Genomic DNA, 25,230 nt, shown 5'->3' on the forward strand with positions numbered 1-25,230 from the left:
AGAAAACTGAACCACGGTCACGCCTACAGCTGTTTCGCTTTCAAAATAAAAGCTCACGGAGGTATTGAGTAGTCTAACTAGGGAAATTTGCCCCCTATGTTTTCAGATATGTTATAAAAATTGCCCTTCCGTGCATTCAGACATGTTTTATTCATTTTTTTGACAGTAGAACAAGTACAAGTCTAAAGACATGATGAGGTTCAGACTCAAAGAGAAGGGAACACAGCATTTCATGACGATCAAAAATAATGTTGGCAGCATTTCAGCACACACACACACACACACACACACACATTTACAAACATGGACATTTCCAGTATACTGAGGTAAAATTACAGACCGAGACAAAGGTATGAATATGACAAAACACACACTAGTCTCATTTTTCACATTTGTTTCTACAAAGTTTAAAAACATTACGCGTTTATAGTTTTAGAATTTATTTTATTATTGTAGCACAGGTATAACGTTAACTGCAATTGTGCAACCAACATTTAGCAAACCAAAGAGTAACAAAATAATAAAACAGTGAGAACGACAAAAAAAAAGAGATCAAAACAAACGTCCATGTCCAAAACCAAGCCGAGTTTGAAAAAATATATATTTATTAACAATAGACGGCATTAGGTACCTATAAATCTCAATTAATAAGCAGCTGTTTCTAAGAGATTTTCAAATACAATTTCAAACTGTTTCTAAACTAGCTCAGTTTTACGTTTTATTTATTTCTTGAATGCATCAGAAATCTGTGACTAGAGGTCGCTGTTGGTTACATTTTCATTCGAGAACGTGCTTGGTGCTCGTGCAAGGTATCATGAGCGCGGCCGAGAAAGAGAATAGTTAAGGAAACGGATTGAGTTTTAATCTCTCACGAAGGTGGTCCAAACCTCACTTTCGGTGTCTAGAAATCATTTAGGTTTGAGTCCTCTGATATAAACAGATACAACAGACAAACAAGTTGCCAAAATCTGACATGACCAGTTTGACACTGCTGTTTTTAAGTTTATAAAAATAATTGTAATGTCTAGGCTCCTTTTTAAGTTCACGTAGTAGACAGTATAAGGCAACAATTAATACTATGCAGGTAATGTATCATGGGACTCACATTAACACCCTAGTCCAAAAAAAGTGAAAGCTTAAATGTAAAAATATAAATATTTTTTAAAAATCATACGCACCTTAATGCAAATAAAACCAATCAAAACATGCAAAGAGCACTAGCCAACATCAGTAATTTCACAAAATACTGAAAAAATACTTTTCATAAAATACTGGAAGACAAAGACATGTCAAATCACCAGGAATTCATCAGATAAAAGAACTTTATTTAAAAGCAGTAACTTTGATTTGCCTAAAGGCAACAGATGCTATAAAAAGGGAACATTTGTAATGAGCTTTGAGTCTAACAGTAAACATAAAAGGAAAATATGCCTTGCGAATAACAGGATTAGACAACATAGCAATTAAAAAGATTCTCATAGAACTAGGAAACTGCAATTGCATTTTTCAACTGGTGTAATGTGAAGTAGAGATCCATGAAAGCATGTCAATGTCATCTACTAGATTACCTACAGTTAGAGAAAATCAGTCATACAAGCATCATTTTAAAACAACTGTATGCAAAAAAACAAACAAACAACAAAACATGAAGTCAATTGCTAAAGCAGTAGTTAGTCCATTTTGTGTCACTGCCTAGAATTTTCCTATGCTAGATGTGCTTGTAGCCCCAGTTCATCTTCTCGTTCTGACTGCTGCAGGGTTTGGTGACGTTCTGCAGGTTGTGTAAACAGTTCAGCCCTTAAGACCTCCTATTCTTTCAAAGTGAAGAAAGAAAAAAAGAAAAAGAAAAAAAAAAAACAACAGCTCCTCCCAGGTCAGCCCATCATTACGAGACAGAAGAGATGGGGTTCAGAGGGGAACCCATTTGTGTTAGAACTTTATCCAGCCATTGCAGGGGGCCGTGGAGATGCACTTCTATCCAGCAGGGGGTGCTCGTCACGTCTTGTCTGTGGTACTCTGCACCCCAGCCCTTAAAAATAATAAATAAAATTTAATATTGAAGATTCAATATGGATGGATGGATGGATGGATAGATATACTACTTGGTTCTTGATCTACTAGGAGCAACAAGTGTATATTAGAAATAATATATCAAATGACTGATTATTTAATTTGATTTTTCCTCAATGTGTATTTTTAATGTTAAGATAAAAATCCTAATAATAATTAAGTCTGACATTGAAACATTTTTTCAAAAACCAAAGTAAACATTTACAAACTAAATGAAGTCATTTTTGGTGTTGCTAGTGTTACAGTTGTACTCACAGCCTCAATTTAAACTAATACTTTGAATATTACACTTTATTGTGGCCAAGTTCCACTATCGGACAAAAATAACAAATTTAGGCATTATCTGTAGCTTAATTGTAAACAATTCTAAGGAACTCTTATTTTGAAATATTTAGGATTTACTATTTCTGGCTGATAAATCGGAAAATAGGTGAAATAAATGTAATATTACAACCATGTAAAATATATTCAAATAAAACACCATACCGGAAACACTGTAACACTATAATTCTTAAACAGTACAAGCAATTTCTTTGCATAAATATGCTAAATTCATTTATTTGAAACTGATCTAAGCTTGAAAGCTATGCAATTGAACTTTGCATTTTAACTTTTATGAATATTTTAATTGCCATAATTAGATTGACATCTTTGAAAGATTTACAAATTCAATATCAGTTTTAGGCATGGGCCGGTATAAGATTCTAACGGTATGATAACCTTGGATAAAAATATCACTGTTTCACGGTATTGTGCTCACTGCTCTAAAATATATTCTTTTTCAATGTCTGGGTAAAAAACAACAACTTTCTTTGCCTTTGAAAAGTATATATATATATATATATATATATATATATATATATATATATATATATATATATATATATATATATATATATATATAGATATATATTTTTTTTTTTTTTTTTTTTTTTTTTTTTTTTTAAAGATTTATATTATTTTGGAGAAGTAAACGTGTCAGGCTAAATAATTCAAATGAAGCATTGACAGCATTTGCTGTCTTCATTAGTTTCAAAAACACAGATTTCTTTACAATTTAAAATGGCATCTTTGGATATTTTTTCTGCTGGAGACACTGTTGTCCTAAAAAACAAACAATAAATAAATAAAAATCTTACACATACCTTAGGAATGGTATTACAGAAAATTTTGGTGGTTTTAAAACCTTGACTTTTCCAAACCGCGGTAAACCTTGAAAACTTATCTTCCCATGCCTAATCAATTTTTATGTCAGCTTTAAGTCTTGTTAAAATGACAATTAAAACATACTTTATACTACTAAACATCTTTTCAAAAGATTCCCACAAGTTCCTAAAATAACATTTGTGGCTACTTTTAGTTACAAATGCAAAAGAAACACTCAAAGCTGAGCCCTAATCTGATCTGAGCAGAGCATCTGAACATTATCCACTGGTGGCGATGCTCGTACCTTTACAAAGCTCATGCGGATGGTGCACATCTTGGTGAGCTCATAGACGGCCTCAAAGCCGTGGTTCACAGACTGAGCGAGAAGCTGAGCAAATTCTTGGTTGTTGAAGATTTTGAGGCTGCAGCCGCTGGGGATTTTGCAGACAGTCGTGGGATGGAAGCCATGATGGTAGTTGCAGTTTCGACTCTGGACGAAAATGCTGGTATCACTCAAACACTCTGCATACACCTCTCCTCCAACATAGTACAGGTGAACACCTGAGGGTCAGATACAGCATACAAGAGGTCATTGTACATCCAACATCATGGCCAGAAAAACTATTTAGCATATATATTCAAGATCAGAAAGAGATATACGTAGGTTTAACTGAGATTTAAGTCAAAAGTTAATCATAAAAAGAACCAACAACGCTTCTCCACTATAATGAAACATGTTTGATTTCAGAATGTTTTAGCTGTGGAAATGAGGGACTATCATTACAAAATTAACACAATCATGTTCTTATCACGTTATTCAACCATGACATCTATCGTGAATCATCTATAAAGCTCACAGAAAATAATATCCGCTTGCTTCTAAAAGACCATTCAAAAGAAAAATGAAAACTATAAAAATGTAATAACTGCTCTAATTCTATAGATTCACAGCATTGAAGATCATCATCACTGAAATCTCTTTCAGAGTGCTTTTTCCAGCCTTTAAACAATAAAAGACATGGACAGCCAATCACAATACACTCAGCCGTAAGGAAAACAACCTTAAAAAGGATGCCATTCAAGGTCACTTTCTGACAAACAATTCAAGCAGTGTTATTTAAATAAAATTATATAAATAATTATAACTGGAATAACAACTAGGTTACAATTGTAACTAGGATATATTTGGAATAGCTTATTGTTTTCTTTTGATTACACTTTCTGCCAATCTGTCTTCTGCATTTTTATAGAATATTCATTTTTATTTATACATTTCACTTTAAGTTACTTCTATTAATTTGTCTAAATTCAGTTAGTTGACAACAACATTTCTAATGTTTGTTTCGCTCATGTTCTGAATTTTATATTTATAATTTATATAAGATATTCATAGTATAAATGGAGGAGTTTGACTTTGTTCACTAAGGCCTGAGTTATTAATCAAAATGAAACCGCAAATGTGATGGATCAAAACTGCACTTGTCATGCACATCTTGTCAAGAAAGCAGTTTTATGACCACTAGTAAATTTCCTTTGAAGTCAGTTGGTGCTCTCATGCAGAAACTCCAAATGATTGCAAAGGACAAATGTAGGAAATCCTTATAGATTTGCATTTTAAACAGAAGATTTAATTGCTTTCATTCATTCAGCATGACTATTAATCAAGCGACCATGGAATCATCTCATATACGGATTATAAAGCGAGTTAGGAGTAAGAATATGTGTATATCTATGGTATTCTCACATGCAGCATCTTCTACACTGCAGTGGTGGAAGAAATTAAGCTTTTCAATGCTTTGAAGCAATTGAACCAATAGCTTCACCAAATTATTCAATGTTTTAAAGCGTTTAAAACAGCAAATGCTAGGGACACTTGGTCAAAACATGTAAATGCAACCAAGACATGCATTAGAACTGACTTTTTGCAAACTTTAAACTGAAAGTAGAAACTATAAATGCACTTTTCTAATATCATAAAATATTAAGTGTATGCATACTTTTATATATTTTTTTCCATTGTGGGCTTTGCTAAACAGGCCAAAAAAAAAAGACTATTAACTATAATTATTCCTTTTCATTTTACAAATGTCTCGTTAAAACATCAACAAACTCACAAAAATGACCCGAGATCAGTTAAAAACTAGAAACATGTTCAGTGATTTGCCACTGGGAGGCAATCTAAGTGAACCCAATGCTTCATGTGGATTTTATGGTATTAAATAGCTCACCCCTAAGCGGAGAACTACTACATTTTTAAAACTTAATGAAGCAATGCTCCGAAAGCAGCCATCACTATTACACTGAGCTGTAGATCACAAAGAACGCAACATTGCATAGCTTGTCAGCAAACAACGACTTTGTGTAAATAATGCTGCTCCATCTGAAAGCATGTGCAAGAGATTTACTAGATCTGGCTTTACTAACAAAAGGGCTCAAAATTGCAACTGTTTTTGTCATATATGCAATCGAAATTATCTATGCGACCTCAAAATATATTTGGGAGCATTTGTGCAAGTGCATAAAATTGTTGCCGTCCGACCAGTTTTCACTAAATGTTAACGTAGACTGCATCTTTGCACCAAAAAAATGCCAAACGAAGCACTCAGGAATGGTTTAAAAACAGTTGACATGTCAAGCTCTTCTTATTGACCCACTGCTCTTGAACAGAATGCAAATGTATTGGTTAATATCAGCTGTTAACTACTTATTTCAGGTGACGGAGTTACGGCTGCGAAAATGTAAAGGTATAGATATGAGAGAATGAAAATAACATGGACAAATTATGTTTTAAAAACCACCTAAAAGTTACAAATAATGGCACATCTTATTAGTGTTCTTAAACAAGTGTTCTATTTACACTTTTCGAAGAGTGGACAAAAGACTTCCATTGGGTTAAAGTCTGCTATGAAATGACTAAATGACCATTCACCCTAAAGCCGGTGGGACAAAGTTAAGGTAACAGTGTTTGCCACATCTAAACATTTTAAGCATGAGATGTTCTGATGTTATTTAATCCATTTAACCATCACGATGTTTTCTATCATGCAACTGTCAGCATGTACACCATCACCAAAGAGCATTTTTTACTTTTTAAAAAAGACTGTTATTGCTATTAAGATGGATATGCAAATAAATAAGTAATAAGTCAATATTATCTGTGCAATATTAGACACCACCCGTGAGAACAGCACAGTTAGGTGCGTGTAGGGCAGGTGGGCGCATGCAGATTTTTTTTGGCTGGTGTGCCTACATTTTTTAAGTTAGGAACACTGGTGCAACCAAGAAAAAAAGGTTAATTTAGAGCCCTGATGAAGATCGTCTTCAGTTAATCTCCCAGCACTTTTCACTGCAACAAAAAGTCACTTTCCACTATATTTCAATCCCAGGACTAATCGAAAAAGCACAGTAATAGAGCAAAATAACTACACGCATACCTTTGCCGATGTGGCGACGGGTGTTTTCAATAGTGGAGTTGCGATTGACATTAGAGAGAAGGCCCAGGCAGAACCGGTTCTTGTTGTTGGATGGGTCGGTGAATCCATCAACCAGTACGCTGGTGGAGGAAGCATGGTAAGCCTCTCCCACACGATTATTCAGCTCATAGTACACAATAGAGCACCAGTGACTGGGCTCCTGATACTCCACTGGCTGCACATCTGAAAGAGGAAAATAAAACAAGACCTTGAGTTGTAGCCATCTATTGTTTCAACTCGCACAGACACTTCAGCACATCAGCTAGATAAACATTCTGAAGAGATTACAGGAGGATACTGTGCCAAAGGGACTTTAAGATTACCGCAAGCAAATGGTGTTAGCGATACAGGTTGCCTGAGTCATGATGACTTTGATTTTTAACTATAGCTGTTGTTGGTGTGATTTTCTATATTGGACAGGACGAAGTTTGTAAGATTATGTTCTATTATGGTCTGTCACAAAACAAAGTTATGTTTCCAATGTACCATGCTGTTACAATGTGCTTTTGAGAGGGAACTAGTCATTTGCAAAACACCCCTGAAATGTAATGTATAGATGGTAAACTAGTTGTACATAGCTGCTGGGTTTGGGTTGACAACATTAATTTCTTGATTAATTTAAATCAATTGATTAATTTTAATGTGCAAAAACATCACTTAACATTAGCAGACCTCCTCCAATCCAACAAATTACAGCAAATTAGTGCAAAGTTGCTTCTAATAAGAAAAGGTCTGATAAGAAAAAGTCCATTGTTTGGTTCATTACTGTAATTGTACTGCTTCTGATCCAAAATCATTTAAATTATTAATTACATAAAGTAAACAATAACATGAAAAGGTTAAGAAGATAATTACCGCAGATTTAAGTTCCCATTAATGCATGTAGTTGACATTATCCAAAGCAACTTATGTTGCATTGAAAAAGCATTTTTATTTTATCTTTTAAACTAACAATCACTGATTCTTTCTATAGTCTTTCAAACAAAATTATCATTAAAAACTGTATGGTGCAGTGATGCCCAAACTAGGACCCGCGGGCCAAAGTTGGTCCATTGTAACCTTTGATTTGGAATATAAATTAGGAAGTTACATATGGCAACTTTAACGTTATATAGTTTGGAATATCTTCCTTCAGCCCTCAATGATATTTGGTTTTTGGCCCTTCATACGAAAAAGTTTGGGAACCCCTGTTCTTGTGTATAAGAATGCTTTTGATGGTTTTTTTGATTGCCATTTGTGCATCCTGTCATACCGGCGGTGACAATGTGCCACAGAAACTGGCATTCTTAGGCCCAATCCCAATTCTACCCCTTAGCCCTTCCCCTTACCCCTACCCCTCGTTTTGTGCATTCTAGTGAAGGGGTAGTGGTGTCCCAATTCTCTTTAGCTTAAAGGCATAGGGCTAAGGGCAAGGGGTATACGCCCCTTTGAACGAAGATTTTTCCGAACCACACTCGAAACCAAGGGGTAAGAAAAAATTCCCAGAATACACCAGCCACAAATTTTTACAAACAAACACATGTTTTAATATTCATAACCGCGCTCCTGTTTTATCATCATGTTATAAAAACCCAAAAAAATAGCACAACTGGAATAACTACAGCAGTCTCAATCATCTGATCTCATATGAAGCAAGAGATCGCAATGACATCTGATGATGTGTGCAGGTGCTGTAGTGGTTCTTAGGGGTCGCCCTCGGTTTTAAGGGCCATGGGGAAGGGGTACAAAAATAGAATTGGGCCTCAATATTAGGCAATAGGTGCACTTTCCCTAATAAAACAATGCATGTGCATACACTTTCTACAGAATGTGCTACATGCAGTTACTTAACTTCCTTTGACACACACCTGGATCACTTTTGAATGGGTTGTTCGTTAAAATTTTCTTACCCCCTCTGGGCATGTTCTGAGGAGCCAGGCTGCTACCAGTCTCCATGGACTGAGAGCCGTCTTGCCCCATCTGTTCATCTGGAGGCATGTAGGCAGGAGGAGGAGTATCAGCTGGTAAAGAGACACATGAGAGAGAGAGAGAGAGAGGGGGGGGGGGGGAAGAGAGAGAGAGAGAGAGAGAGAGAGAGAAAATGAGTCAGATGATCAGGTCTGCTGCAAACAAATGGGCTTCCACTGCAATCCCCTGGAGCCTTCATTCTGATGATTCTTTACAGGAAGCTGCTTCACATCTTATGGAAACCTTTTAGTGTCAGATTTCACAACTCCCTTTACATGAAACACCCACCTCAGAACAGTCATACAGATATTGAAGATCTAAATACAAATGACAAAAACTATTGAAACAGGACCTTTTTGTTTGTGATATCATCAGCGCAAGTGTGAATTAGACATAGCACAGATGTTTGTTATTTGGATAGACATATGAAGTACTTTGACTCCTAGAAGTTCTTCTATAAACAATCACTAAATGTCCCACAGAACAGCAAATTATATTTCAATTTATGGCTAGTATAATAACGCAGTTTAAAAAAACGCTTTTGGCGAAAATCCCTAGAAGAAAAATATAAAAGGGTTTGTTAAGTTAATATTACTACTTCCAGACAAATTCAATAAAGCCAAATGAAAAAGAGCAGCCATATTGCTTGTCTGGTCTGGTCTTTTTCCCCCGGTCAAAATTATGCTGTTTTCCCTTGGAATTTTGCTTTAGAAAAACTAATGAATCGTCATCACTGAATTAGACATAAAAAAAAACAATAATATAAAACAATCCACTTGTTAGGTCAGAAGTCAGCTTCTGGGTCCGAGCACTCGATTAAACTGTACAGGGAGGCTCAACAAATAGTACCAATAAATGTTTACAAGGCTATGTAATACTTTCAAAAATCATGATTGCAATATATACAGCCATGCCTAATATCAAGTGACCAGAAAGCTATTTATTAACTAACTTGTTAATATATTGGTGAAGCAGGAAGTCTAGAGACTGTTGTATAAACCATGATTTTATAAGAAAGTAATTTGAAATTGTGATATAACTAAAAAGTGCTCATAAACGAATATTTCCTCAATTGAAATGAGTAGCCGCTTGGACCCAGAAACTGTATTCTGTCACGACTTAAACAGATAATTACAGCAGTAGAACTTTTACATTAAATACAAACACAATGTTGAAAAATATAACAAAAATAATTTTCTATTTCAATAATACCGTAGTTTAATAATTACATTTTAAATCCTTTTATTTTTTGCAATTTTCCATTGTCAGTTTTATTAGTGTTTTGTTATTCAATGCGGTTACAATTTACATTGCTTTAATACTTTATAATAGTTTAATCAGGCTAACCTAGAACTAAATTATGTCAAACATGTTTTTTGGGGTTTTTGTTTTGCAAATCTCAATGAATAAAAAGTAGCATTAAAAAAAAAAACTTCTGAGCAGTAGTGTTTGACTGTTGATGCTGTTAAAACCATGTGTGGTTAATAGTGAGGTTGTCACAAAAAGATTGACAATGTAACCATCAAATACCTCATATGTCAAAAATTAAACCGCTTCTTTAAGGCAGATCTGAGAGTGTTATTGCACTGAATCTAGCCCTTGCTATGAATAAAACCAGCTTCAGTTCAAACCCACAGTGCTATAAACCATTTGCTGTCCTTCTGCCTGAGCGCACCCAGCCTACAGATGCAGGCATCAGCAAATCACTCTGATACGGAACAGAGGGAGTGCGGTCCGGTGCCAAGTGATAGGCACACAGCAGAAGTCACTGGGCTTTGGTGTGCTGCTTAGCTGGCATTTCCATTGTTTACTGACAGCAATCGACACTACACAACTAACGGTCATATCAAAGGTTTATCATTCAGCATCATGCATCTTTTAATGATCACAACAACAAAGAAAATCACATTAGCTTGAGATGTACTGACTGGAATTTTAGCTAGAAATCAGAATGAAACATTTTTCCCCCAAACGAGTGATCTCTGTTCTAGGCATGACATGATAACTGGTTTCAAGGTATACCGTGGTTTGGAAAAGTCAAGGTTTTAAAACCGCAAAAATATTCTGTTATACTGTTCCTGTGGTATAAACAAGTGCGGTTAAATAAAAAGAGTTTTCTTTTTACCTTTGCATTTGGCCAGTTATCATTATAGCTCATGTTTACATATGAGCCAATATGAAAACTGACCAAATACAAAAGTAAAAAGAAAGTTTGGAGTTTTGTTTCAAATAGTTGGAATAGTAAATATTAATTTCATTTGTGAGAACTTTCATCTAAAGCTAGAAAAAAAATCTGTACTTGATGTAGGGCTGCACGATTAATCGGAAAAAGATTGCGATCTCAATTCCACCCTACACACGATTTTAATTCAGCATTTCTACGATTCAGCCAATTATATTTTTAAGGTCAGGAGAGCAGTCGTTGTACAAGTCTTCACAGCAACATGGACACCTCTAACTGTCCCATACTGTCTTTATGAGGTAAAATTCACCCAAAAATTGTATTTTTGTCAATGTAATGATGTATTCGGTCCGTGAAATCACACGTGAGCTGACCACATGCGGTTTGTTAACTACCGAGAGGACGCGCATGCCCGCCAATGACAGAACCTGGCTGTGAATAACGGGTAACAAAGTTGTAAATAACATTCAGTTTGTTGCGCAGAGCGATCGTTTGAGAGCCGTGCGGGAAGTGTGATTAGCATGTTTGTGTTATTTAACCAACATTATTGTTAACAACATTAATGCAGCATTTTAATATTTTTATTATTGTTTTAACATAGGTTTGAGAAATTACAATAAAAATAGCCCACTAATATCAACCTTTATTTTACACCTACAGAATCTTGAGAAAATGATGATCTTGATTTTAAGCAAAAAAAAAAAAAAAAACTCAAGATTCTCATTTTACTCAGAATCGTGCAGCCCTAACTTGACGTACTACACATATGCTTCACTTTGTGTATTTAGATGGGTTTTGCATCTGCTTTTTTATTGTATGTAAGGATATGGACTTTCAATCTTCCTAATGCTAGAAATATAGACGAAAATTCAATAGAGTCCAAAAAACAGAACTGGAGAGGGGAGGTTTCATTGAAGTATCGATAAGAAGAACCCATAGTCTTCAGAAAAGTTTAGACGATGTTGGTATTCTCTTTTTAGATGACCTCTGTATAATACATACTAAATTTGTTTACAGCAACACCCTTATTTCTGCTGCCCGATAAGTGGCGCCTACAGGCAAGGGTTAATTTTTAATTTTTATTTAACTAATCTACTGTTTTGGTTTTGTATAAGTATGTTTTACATAGCATAACTTAAGGTAAATCATTAAGATCTTATTTTATATTTCTAACCAAACGCAAAATAAATCAACATCGGAGCATCTCAAGTCTGCCACAAGCACAAATATCCCAAAAGATCCATCAGTACTGTGAGTGTTGCTTTATGTACCTGGTAGCTGGAAGGGGCTGGATGGCCCAGAGCTTGCAGGAGAGTTGGGGTACGTGCCACTGCTGGCGGGAGACGGAGGGTAGGGTGAGTTTGGAGAGATGGGGAAGGAGCTTCCTCCGCTGTGCTGCTGGAAGGACTCTGGGAAGGTGGCGTTGAGAGGCATATGAGGCTCGTTGTGACTCAGGTTGCGAAACTGCACCAACAGACTGTGTTGAGGGTTGAACTCGCTGTGTCGCGGCACCAGAACCGGAGGAAGTACTGAGAAAAGATGACAATATTTGAAACGGATCATTCTGACATGCTGATTTAAATATTAATGGTGAAAAAGTATCCAGCATCCTTGACATCTGTGCGATGATTGGCTGCCTCAGGCTCCAAGGTAATAGCAAAGGCACAACAGATCAGTTTTCTAGCTTCAACAGAAATGTGTTTTCTCTCCTGAGTGACATGTGATATCTGCCCTTGAAAGGCTCAATACAGTGTACATCTCAATCTAAGCTGAGGGCAACAGAGGTTACAGAGATCAGAAGGCCTCAGGAGGCAAAGGATATCTGATAGTCAACACGCACTATACCACTGGATCTGCAGAGGAAATAACAGGACACGTATCCTCACTGGGGATATAAGTGTTGTCCAATTCTTTGTTATTCTGATTGCTTGCAAAGACATCTTCAGCTTCTCAGAAAAACTGATAAGAATTTAGTGACGTGCATTCAGTCTGAGGATTTTAATACTGTTCAGTGTTCATCAGGGGAGAAAAAAAGCAGCCATACATACAGCTATACGATACTCGGGTGGAAAAAACCCAAAACAAACGTATCAAATATTTGGGAGGGGGGGCAGAACAAAAGTGACGGTTAACACATTTATGTTCTGTAATGTACATTAATTCAAAATAGATCTATCCGATCTATATCGCTGGATAAAAAAAAAATCTATTAATTATTGATTAATTATTTTTACAATACAAAATATTATTTTTTTTTTTTTTCGGGTGAGCTATACTTCAAGCAAAGCCAGATCAAACTAGTGTGACTCACAGGTCAAGGTCAAAAAGAAGATGAGCAGATGTGCTTGACTGTCCTCTTTGTGTGGGTCTTACTAGCCAATAGAGTGAGAGCACACCCCTCGTTCTGCACAATCAGCATTACTCAACTCAAACGCAGGTAACGCCCACAACAAAAAACAAACAGGAGAGCATGGAGGAGTAATGATGGTGTCTTGTGAAGCAGGGCATGATATAAAATGACATATATTTTGAGTTTAGAACAGATATATTATCCCTCATCTGCTCTTCAACAGACTGACCGTAAACCGCGTGAGAGACTATTCCTGTTCATATTAGTAGATCTGACACACTGTAAATTCCATAACCACATTAATGGGAATGCTTGTGTGGACCTGTGATGTGAACATGTACAGTATAAACCAGGCATAAAAGCACCTGATTCCCTCGGGACTAGTTAAGTTAATGTGCAGTCATTTAAGCTATTATAAGATAGAAAATAAAGAATGTAATTTCCTGATAAATGGTAAAAATATATTTGACAAAAAAAATACTAACAAAGACATTAGGCATGTATTTAATGATGAAAATAGAGTTATTCCAAGAGGGAAATTTTATTGGAATTCGTTATTATGGGAGGTTAATTGGAAAAAATTGCCATACAAATTTTGCATTTCAAATAAAGAGAAATTCATTTAAAGATTTTACATTAAATATACCCAACCAACGTGTTACTTTCCAAATTTTCAGATATTGAGGAAGAATGTTCATTTTGTAAAAACAGTGAGGAATCCTTATGTCACTTACTTGTTGATTGTCAGAGAGTGCAATTATTTTGGAAAGACAGTTTTTCTGATTATTCGGCTAAAAATAATATGTTGATAACATTGAATGCAAAAGAAATTATTTGTTATTTTGAAAATGGTGATAAACAAATGAACAATTTTGTTAAATTTATTATTTTAAATGGTAAATTCTTTATCCACAAATGTAGACTTTTAAAATCTCCTTTATACAAGGTTTTTGTCAACAAACAACGAACTTATTCTGTTAATGAAGTCTCTCAAAGCTGTAAAAAATGTAAAAGCTCTGTCTATTGTAAGTTATTATGAATCTGTTTATGGCGTCTCTTGAATGTCTTCCTTTTGTTTTTGTTTTGTTTTTTGTTTTGTTTTTGAATTTTAATTATCTTTGGAATTTTTGTTTGTTGCCTGTTTTTGCTGTATTTGTAAATTACTAATGCATAATAAAAAATAAATAAAAGCACCTGATTCTGTACCAACTGACTAAGAGCTCTGTTTTCCCTAAGACATGCTCACTTACACAGAGAATCATATTCTTTGTTGCTAGTTTATTCTGTATTAGGTGGGAATAGCAGATATTCTGAATCATCATGTGTTACAATCCGTATTTTTAATTAAACCAATCAGTTCAGGTAATGCAGCATGTGTATTATTCCGAAGCCCTACAATACAGTAGTAGTATTACAGTAGTAGCAATACTGACCAAGAACGTGAGAAAAAAAATTTTTTTTTAAACAAAATCGGTTGATTTTGTTAAATCAAAAAATATCACATAAGAATGAATATATAGAGCTGACTGTTAGTGAAAGCACACACAAGTGTACAATGACTGCACATATTTAGGCTATTTTTATATAGACAGCTATATACATTAATATAAATATTTATAAAATCAAAAATTGCAATATCAGTCAGAAAAATCTACCGATTTACCCAAATGACACAGCCCTACTTTCTCCAACTCAGTATACGCTGAATTGATTGTAATAAGCTATATACTTGAAAGTTTGCATCAAACACACATTCCTGACAAAATATACAATTATAAACTCGGGATTCGGTATCAGCAGATACTCAGTATTTAATGACCGACCAGATCAATAACAAACCCGAAACTAGAGCTAATTTAACAAAAACTTAGGATCACAGTCTTTAAAATAGCTCACCCAAAATAATATGTTAGGGAATTTTTTTAATTATAGAGGGGAAAAAATCATCCAGAAAATCATAAATATCAAATTTTGTATCTCATTTAAAATTAAACTTCTTTCAATAATAATGATGATTGGTGACTAAACTAATTGTATTTAATATAACCATTTAATTAAACTGTTTTGTTTAAATGCACCAAAATATATCAGACCTCCTAGTTTTTCCACGATTTCGCTATCGCTGAATCCAAAAAAAAAAAAAAAAAAAAAAGTTACCAATTTTTATAATCCTGCAAAATTTTTAATTTAACGCAAAATAATCACAAAAATGAAAATAATCTCATAAAACATCCAATTCCAAACAATATAATCCAATTATATTTATTTCAGTTAATAGCAATTAATTGTTTACATGACTTTCTAGACGTTGCATACGCAGTAACCATGATGTATTTGAGCGTCTCTCGAAAAATGACGTCACCTGCGCCCTCATAATCATTAGATGGAAGGGGGAGGTGTGTATTTGTTTTGACAAGAGACCAAAATAAAGAAGCTTTATTTTTATGATGTCATTGTGACAGATTGCACCTGTTGGCTAACATAGTAGGCTACCTAATATGGTAAAGAAGATTTCATATATACATATTTATTTATACATATATTTTTAAATAACAAAATTGTCCGCAAATTATCACAATAAAATCTGTCATTTTTAAAAAGCAAAAAATAAATAAATCGTGGAAAAACTAGGGGGTCTGATGTATTGACAAGAGGGTGCACTCACTTATGCTGCGCACTATAAGATGTCAATATTAATCTTGATGTGATGAAAAATTTGGAGCAATGTCATGAGTAGTAATTTGAACATATCAGTAAAACCTACCTGGACTTTCAACTCGTTTGTAGTGATATGGGTTGATGCACACTTCTTTCTGTTTGGAGCCAAATGGATACTCGCACACCTCGAGCGGTTTAAGCTCATGATGGGACTGTAGGTCAGGCCAGCGCCACACGCGGCAGTAGATGACGTGTGGGAGGCCCTTCCTGTGGGACACCTGCAGCCGCCCGTCCAGCGACCGGGGGATGGTCACACATTTGCTGGGCTGCCCAGGACTACTGAGGGCCTTTTCCAAGTCTTCCATGGCACCTTTTTTCTTCTTCAGTTTCTTCACCAGGGCATCCACAGCTTTTTCCGCCCATTTTTCCTCCTCATCGCCCTGCTTCCAGCCCAGCAACCGCTTCACTGCCGGGCTGGTGAAGGAGAACAGACTAGACATGGAGGTCATAGTGCTGGGCTGCACCAGGAAGCCGGATCTGGAGCGTCCTCGGCCAGCGGTGTGCCAGGAAGATGATTATGTGTGTGTTTGTGTATGTCAGGGGGGAGGGGGGGAAATGGACAGGCTTAGCCTTGCAGGACCAAGGACAGGAAGTGGAAAGCAGGACGCAGCTGCTGGTACTCGGGGCTCAGGAAGGCCTGCAGTGAAGCCGGGGGAGGAACTGGGTCACAACTACTGCGAGAATTAGCGTAAAGGGCAATTGAGGAATCAAGGTTGCAAACACACGATGAGGCAGTTAGGAGATTTTATAAACTAATCCATGCCAGATATTGGTTGTAGTCAGAGACTGACACTTCAAAGTCCACCTGCAGAAGAAGAAAAAAAAAGAGAGAAATCGATATCAGTTTGGAAATAAAACATGCATAATCTATTCATTATGAAAACATTTCCAGGGAGTTGAACAGATTTTCCAATATTTTAATTCTAGTTTAAAAATTCTGTGAGTGCGGATTAAAATATATGACCCTGAAAGTTGACCACATTTTCTTAAATCAACAAATTCAATTCAATTCATGTTTATTTCAACAGTGCTTTTACAACATAGATTGTGTAAAAGCAGCTTAACACAGAAGTTCTAGTAAATTGAAAGTAAATTGTCAGTCCAGTTTTCAGAGTTGAAGTTCAGTTTCGGATATTTCAGTGTGGTTTAAATTTCACTGCTGAAAGTCCAAACACTGAAAAGCAAATCCATCGATGAGCAGCTCCACAAGTACCAAACCAAGCAAGCCAGGCTAAAACTGGCTAAATACAACAGGAAAAAACAAGATAGTCCTTCTTTTGCCTCAGTCCATCAAGACCTACTTGTTACCCTTGAATTACGAGGGTCCAGGAGAGCCTAAATATACAAGCGAGCTTAATTTTAAAAGTATTGTTTTGTAGAATAATACATTAAAATGCCATGGTTATTTTTATTATTGTACATTTTCTAGCTTTGTCAGGCTGAAACATTTTTCATTGGGTTAAACTGCATAAAATGTTTAGCAAATATTTGTTTTTGTTATGGAAGAATCAAGTAAATTTAAATTTTGTTATTATTCTATAAGCAAGTTTCAATCATTTTATCATCATTATAAATTTGTCAAATATTTGTACTGTACAATAGTATTAGAACATCTTTCCATCAATATCCTTAACCCTTTAACTGTGCCATCAAGAAAAATAAATTGCATTTGCATTTTTTTCAACACATCCCATAATTTCTAAAATATCAACCTCTACCAAACGGTTGACATGACATGATATGGTAAAAGTACCGGAATTAATACATCTACTATGAAAAATCTGAAAATATGAAGCGCAAGACCAATTATACATGTTCAAAATAGAACATTAATTACTAAATCGTCTTTTTTTTTTTTTTTTTTAAGTATGACATACAACATTTAAAATTCTCATTTAACACGTTTTCTTTTTTACAATAAAACCAAAATCAAGTGTAGGAATGCACCAGGATTGTTTGTTAGATTTTTTGAAAACCAACAATGCTGTGTGTGTAAGCCATGATTTAAAACCATCATTCTTTTAATGACTTTACCAGTCATTATTTAAAACAGTGAAAATATGGTCAACCATTCGGTAGAGCAGGCGGTTAAAGGGTTAAAGAATATTGGATTTATTCATGTAAAATTTGACAAATTCAGTGGCATTGCGTCAATTGGATTACTGGATTATTTACCATTCCGGCCATGTTTTTTAAGATATAGTCTACATGGTTTTCCTTGTCCATTTGCACACATTTAATTTAAAACGTTTGAAAACTGAAAAAGTAAAAAATCATTATTGAAGACAAGAAATTAATCTACAGCAATTCAGCTCTTCACAGTGATCAAAAACAGTTTTGATTGTAACCAATTTGGACAATACAATTGAACCACTTTAAGCATTTAAACTGAACATCAGTGACCACAATGATAATTTTCAAGCTCTTTAGACAAGATGAAAAAAAAAAAGTGTGCAAAGGATGTGCGCAAAAAGCTACCTATTCAGTTATTTAAAAACAACTCACACACAAACATCTGAGGTCCTGCAGATAACTGTTAGGATGCGCCCATCTGCCATGTGTTATGGTGAAGTACAACAGAGTCATTGTGTTGGATGTGTAAGCAACAGCCTCCCGCTGCCCCACCCTGGGATCTCCCTGGGCGAGAGCAAGTGGGAGTCGAGTACAGCTGCTGAAAAAAGTTGCAAGTGTAACCAGGACAAAAAGGATACAAGACCTCTAAGAGACACTTCCTGTAGCCACATCCCTTCCCCTTGACCTCTTCAGCTGCCAAGCATCAGCCCATTGGCTCTTCGGCACAAAATGTTACTATTCAAAGCACTTCCCACTCCCTGACCACTGCGGTGTTCGTTCTTTCAAAACTATACTATGCTTTATGTAAAGTGAGAATAGTGGATCAGGAATTTTATGAAAGGTGCGATTAATAGCAACAGTTCATTTGTAAAATACTTGATAACACAGAAAAAATTTTTGGTTTTGGTGAAAATTTTATTTTCCTCATGGCAAAGTTGAAATTTGCATGGAATTCCTCATAGATAATCTGCCCAGAACTGCTCCTACATTGTTCAGGCTCTGTTTGCGTACAGCCACGTATGCAACAGAAGCAGGAGCTATATGAGCCCCAACATTAATAAGACAAGACTTAACTAATTTGCCCCTGTCTTTCACCAGAATAACAGATCATATTTTGCAGCTCATCAGATAAAAGGAAGATAATATAGGGGTGTTTTAATAACAGTACCATTCAAACATTGTCTTTAACGTTGCACTGATTTGATCATTAATATAATCTGTTAAATGCAAATCGACCCTTTTTAAAGCTCAGCAGACATTGTCTTTTGCATAAACGAAAAAAAAAAGATCAATTAGTTCTTAAAAAATTAAGTTTTAGTATTAAATACTTGGATCATTAAAACGCATACTAAAATAAAATACTCAATAAAATTTTTATATGTTTTTCAATACTGTAAAAGGAGAAATTCTGAGGTTTGCATTTAACCTCAACTCAAGCAGTGACCATCACATAGACTACAGTTGTCAAAACAAAATTGCTCACTATTAGGTGAAAAAGTTTCCATTTTTCATAGAAGGCAGGTGCAAACTTCATACCCTGTTTGTCACTGACGCAGTTCCTGTTTTGAAATATAAAAAAAGACCCTTAAAGCTATAGCCTACCTAAAAACAGTGTGTACTTCAACAGTGAGCTGGGTGTTCTTGTACAGAGGAGTCTTTTATATGGCAATCAATATTACACCACATATTCTGCAAAGCACATATTCAATAAAGCTAAACTTGACTTAAAACTGATCCATTACATTACCATACAGTCTGATTAAGAGCTGATCCAACCGATAATTATTATGCACATTTTAGGAATGAAAGGAAATGCATAGACACATTACATTTAAAAAATGTGTACTTTTCATCCAATAAAAGGATATGTGAACAATGAGGGAAACAAATATACTGAATAAATTCAATATGTAAAAGGTAATATTAACTTTTTCTTCAATAACAGGATTAACAGTGCAGTGCACCAATCCAAGTCATCTCAGATTCTGTATTAATGATCAATAAATGTCTCAATTAGGGCTGCGCGATATTGGCTAAATCTGACATTTAGATATTTTGTTTTGCTGCGATATACATATAATTTTAGCAGATGATTTGAATAGCTCTATTTGGAAAGACTGGTATGATCAAGACTTTTTCTATGCAGTGCATCCGCATAAAATATAATACATTACTAGCATATAAACACAGAGTAAAAAGCTTTCAAAAAGTTTATAGTTTTCTGAACAGTAATCAAAATACAAATTTTTACAAATATTTGTAAAATAATATGGTAATTTTATAAATAATTTAAACAGAATTTATTAATGTCTTTAGCTTTTTTAATCTTTAATAAATATTCTAGTCCTGCGATATGACTGCTGCAGATACACACACATTGCGATATCGATTCTCAAATGATACATTGTTGAAGTTACTTCATTAAACTGATTGTATAATTCCCTCTTAGAATCATCTAGCACAATGGTCTCAAACTCAATTCCTGGAGGGCCACAGTTCTGCAGATTTTAGCTCCAACCACCTCCAAAATAGTCTCTAGTAGTCTTGAATACCTTAATTAGTTGGATCAGCTGTAAGTGGTTAGGGTTGGAGAAAAACTGTGCAGAGCTGCGGCCCTCCAGGAATCGAGTTTGAGACCTATGATAGCATAATTTTTCTATAAAAAAAGAAAATCAGACACCTTCATCCAAACTCAGAGAGAGAGAGTTTTAATTTTATTGCCATTTTAACTTCTATGGCTATGTCATGGCAAAAAATAAAAATAGATAGATTTTACCACGTTTTATAAAAACCAATTTTCTATAATAATAAAATATTCTAACAATTAAAAGTAATCAACAGCAATAAATAATATACAAGGTAAAATACATAAATAATAATGATAATATATAAGATAAAAATCGAAAACAGTTTTTTTCCTCCAAACTCAAGATAACATATGAGAAACTAGTGCATGCATCCTCTTTCATTTTGAGGCATATCACATTTACAATGGAAGAAAAAAAGAACTACAGCAGATTCCAACTTAATTAAAACATTTAACTTAATTATTAATACATTAGACTAGCGCCACAGAAAGAAACAGTACTTTTTAGTCAATTTAATGCATTATTCTAACTTTAGCAAGCATTTTAAATTCAGATTTTAAGTTGGAAACATAGCTACTGGCAAAAATTCTAAACGGCAACAATAACCTAAACATCTTACAATCATCCAGTGATTGTACACAATGGGAGGGCACACTCCAAAACACCTTGCTTATCAGCAGAAACGAGCAATCAGCTTGTAACCAGCACATTCTGTCTTTATGGCCGAGGGACTGATGATAGCAAAGCTTTAACAATAGGAAGTACAGAACTCAGATCAGCAATATAGGAGCTCAATACACAAACACACACTTCCCTATCTCCATCCTGCCTCTACACTCAGCTGCTCCATTTGCAAAATGAGAAGCACAGAAAGCATTACCCATATTGATTTTTCTAGCAGTCACAAAAGCCTTGCACTTAATGCTTTTACTCGATGCTCTTAATTCATGGCGAGAAAGACTTTTTGACTTTAAAACCGAAGAAAAAATGTTTTTTGGCATAATACTAATATGCCCTTAAAATGAAAGTTGACGTGCTTCATTACATAAAATGAAAATAAGGTTTAGATGCTAATCACAATCACAACAAGATTATCAGAAGATGTGCATCTTAATGCTGCTTTTTAATTATGATTTACATTCAAAAGCAGAGACATTTGCAAAATTACACACAAAATCAGCTTTCTAAATCATAATAGAGTCACATTTTGACACTAATAGAGCTCCAGACCAAGAAAGAGGTGCTTTTACTCCCTGCTGGATCAATTGATTTATTACAAGAACTGTCAAGCAGTCGCAATGCCTCTAGTGGGTTTCAGCCAATGCATTATCCTTAAAATCAAATTACGCATAGAATTAGGAATAATAGCCAGATTGAAAGAGCCATCTAACATTTCAGTGACATTTAAAAGCTTTAAAGAAGCACAGACTTACAATCATAATCAGAAAAGAAGGCCCAGAACAAGACAATTGATCTTTTTCTAAATATGGAAGAGACCCGTCACACCCATCCAAGACAAAGATGCAGTCGTTCAGAGGGGGGTTGTTTAATTGCTTGACACCATCCAGTCTCCTTATCCCTAGGGTCTTACATCATCGACACAAATAGGGATAGACCTTCTTCTTGCTATACATGAACAATTGCCACCCCATTGTTCTCCCTGAGTTGGATGTTACAAAGTTTTCTGAAGATATACATATTTAGCGCAGCACATTCATTTCAATCGATATTATTCAGGATCAGGTCGTAGCTTGAGATTGACAACAGATGTGAGCGCTCACGCGAACATCTATATGACAGATGTTACACGTTGGCAGATATTCAGAAAGCCTCAATGGAAATGAATTCTGCTGTTGCAAAAACTAGGTGCGAAGAACAGACTCCGAAACGACTGCAGAAGAAAAATATGACTGTCATATTTCAGCCAAATACTAAAACAAGACAGCTCTAACCATCAAAAATAACCATCAGTCTGGGGAGAAGAGATCTCTTAACCTTGAAAACAAACAAAAAGCTGAGCAAATTACAGTGTACAGTTGAAGTTAGAATTATTAGTCCCCCTGAATTATTAGCCACCCTGTTTATTTTTTTCCTCAATTTCTGTTTAACGGAGGGAAGATTTAACACATTTCTAAAATTCATAGTTTTAATAACTCATCTCTAATAACTGATTTATTTGATCTTTGCCATGATGACAGTGAATAATATATTACTAGATATTTTTCCAAGACATTTCTATAAAGCTAAAAGTGACATTTAAATTAGGCAAGTTATTGTATAACGATTGTTTGTTCTGTAGACATTCGAAAAAATATACAGCTTAAAGGGGCAAATAATTTTGACCTTAAAATGGTTGTTAAATTAAAAACTGCTTTTATTCTAGCCGAAATAAAACAAATAAGACTTTCTCCGTAAGAGAAAAAAACATTATCAGACATACTGTGAAAATGTCCTTGCTCTGTTAAACATCATTTGGGAAATATTTAAAAAAGAAATAAAAAATAAATAAATAAAAATCAAAGGGGGCTAATAATAATTCTGATTTCAACTGTATGTGTTTTTCATATAAAAGACATCAGATTTTGGTGGCCACAATATATCTATACAAATGTGTACACATTTTGTGAATAAATTTGTATGTGTGAAAAGCAATTTAAATGCAAGTAAAATACTTTGTTTCAAATAAGGTGTGTGAAATTATGGGTGAAACAAAATTGCCATTATCTATATAAAATATCTAGTACTCACTAAAATATAAAAAAATAAATGATCATACAAAAAAATATTTTAATTAAGTGTGGACAAATGTGCAAAACCTAGTTTAATTGATAGACAAATTATACAAATTTAAATTGACAATTAATTAGTACTTCGGGGCTTCACTGTAAACTTGTGATTTGTCATCAAACGATTCTTGTTCCAAATATGTATTCTAATGTTTGTTTGTTTTTGGTGTATATAAACTACAGCAATTTAGTTGGCGTCTTGTATTCTGTAAATCATGGTCTAGACTGTTTCATTTGTATCCCGCCTAAAAGAAAGTGACATTCATGTTTTCTACATCAAAGTCAACGATGCGTTGGAGTGCATGTGGTATTTCACAGATAAATTATAAAACATTTGAAAAACAACTGCAAGCATAGTTTTATTATAACCAAGTGGCATTACTCTGTGACAAATCATCATAATCTTATTATGTGATGAATGAAAGCCAGTAACAAGGTGATGCTGCTCTTTGAAGGCTCTCAGTCTTTGATAACATGGTACAAGCTGACCGAATCTAAATCTCCCTTGCATCAAGGTCAAAAACAAGCTGCTGCTTTTCAAATGAGATTCTACTAAAAGGACAGACTTTCAAAAAAGCAAGCATGTTGGTGCATCAATGCTAGGAGGCACAGGTGCTTTTGTAGCTCTAAACCTACAATGATTTACAACACTTCACAGCAAAAACAGCTATAAACAACTCTTGGACCACTTGAACAAACAAAAAACACACATCTCCTTACCACTATTTGTCCTACACAACTGGTTGATCAATGCTTGGAAAACTCAGGAGAATGCATAAATAATCTCAAAAACTGCACACAAAGATGTATGTTTAAAACCTCATCTTACAGGCTCAAACACAATAAGTTAAACAAAAAGTTAAAACAAACTTTAGCCCTCAGATGGACTGTTTGGACATCCATCTAGGGGTTTAAATCAAACACGCACAACGACTTCCCTCAAAACCGAATGAGTTGACTATATAGACAGCATTTCTGTCCATCAAATGCACCTTTAGAAGATTCTAGTCAAAACATAACACTAAGTTTTTGCCTCCATAAACGCTGTCTGACTGGGCAGCACACTAGGGTTTGAGACACAGCCAGTAAGACACGCCACGACACGCACATCTCTCCTCACAAGAATGTGAACAGTCACTTTCTTTAACTATACACCAATTATTATTAAAGCACATAGTTGTACAGTTCATCTGCCAGAGGTTTAGTACTTAAGCACGAACAATTTAACATCAAACCGCACAACATTAACGTTATTTGCTTATAAACGAGGACTGAAGCTAAGCTAACGTTACATTAGCCACAACTTTGTATGATTAAGTTAAAAACTGTTTTTTAAGTCAAAAACGCATTTCCTTTTGATAACATTACTCGTTAGCATAACTTTCTTAAATCACAAAAACATATATTTTCAAACATTTTAGGTTTTCTCTATTGTGTTAAAACTTAGAGCTAGCCCAGGTGCTACATAGCCAGTTAGCAGTTTAGATTTGCAGTTTGTGGTTTAATTACCCAAATAACCAATACATCATCCAAACAAGGCTCTGTAACTATTTTTAAGTATCTTACATGTTGCTTTTAGAAAATGTAAATACACTTTGTTCATGTGTTTCCTCACCTCATTCGCACAAAAAGAAGAAAAAAAACTGCAAGGAAACTTTTTCAATCACTTCTCAACACCTCCCTGCGGAAAAGCCACCATCCCTGCTGGAATAAAGTTGATAAGTTACCGCTGAAGCGTCTTTATCGGTTAGATGTATTATCATTAGGTTACATACCTCTCATGAAATGCTGTAGCGTCTGTCGACCTTTGCTCTGTTTTACAGACACCGACATGAAGGAGTTTTTTTTCCTTTTTTCCTGCCTCTCTTTCCCTCGTCTCTCACCCTCCTGGCGTCAA

The 25,230-nt window shown here is 35.0% G+C and overlaps 1 protein-coding gene across 3 annotated transcripts; it reads right to left on the reverse strand.

The window, feature by feature from the left end:
* Positions 1–1,304: 1,304 nt before the first annotated feature.
* On the reverse strand, positions 1,305–25,230 carry smad5 (SMAD family member 5). Of its 3 annotated transcripts, none has more exons than XM_056472057.1 (8): positions 25,109–25,230; positions 24,949–25,034; positions 15,933–16,691; positions 12,090–12,347; positions 8,579–8,689; positions 6,651–6,872; positions 3,521–3,777; positions 1,305–2,029 (listed from the first exon to the last, which is right to left on the reverse strand). In XM_056472057.1, exons 3-8 carry the CDS (start codon positions 16,333–16,335, stop codon positions 1,886–1,888), a joined length of 1,395 nt encoding a protein of 464 aa, XP_056328032.1. In that variant the 5' UTR covers positions 16,336–16,691; positions 24,949–25,034; positions 25,109–25,230; the 3' UTR covers positions 1,305–1,885. The 3 variants fall into 3 exon arrangements, with proteins under 3 accessions (XP_056328032.1, XP_056328031.1, XP_056328033.1); XM_056472056.1 differs by having other exon boundaries at positions 24,949–25,037; XM_056472058.1 differs by lacking the exon at positions 24,949–25,034.

The sequence above is a fragment of the Danio aesculapii genome, chromosome 14 (genome assembly GCF_903798145.1).
Source record: "Danio aesculapii chromosome 14, fDanAes4.1, whole genome shotgun sequence".
Taxonomy (NCBI): Eukaryota; Metazoa; Chordata; class Actinopteri; order Cypriniformes; family Danionidae; genus Danio; species Danio aesculapii.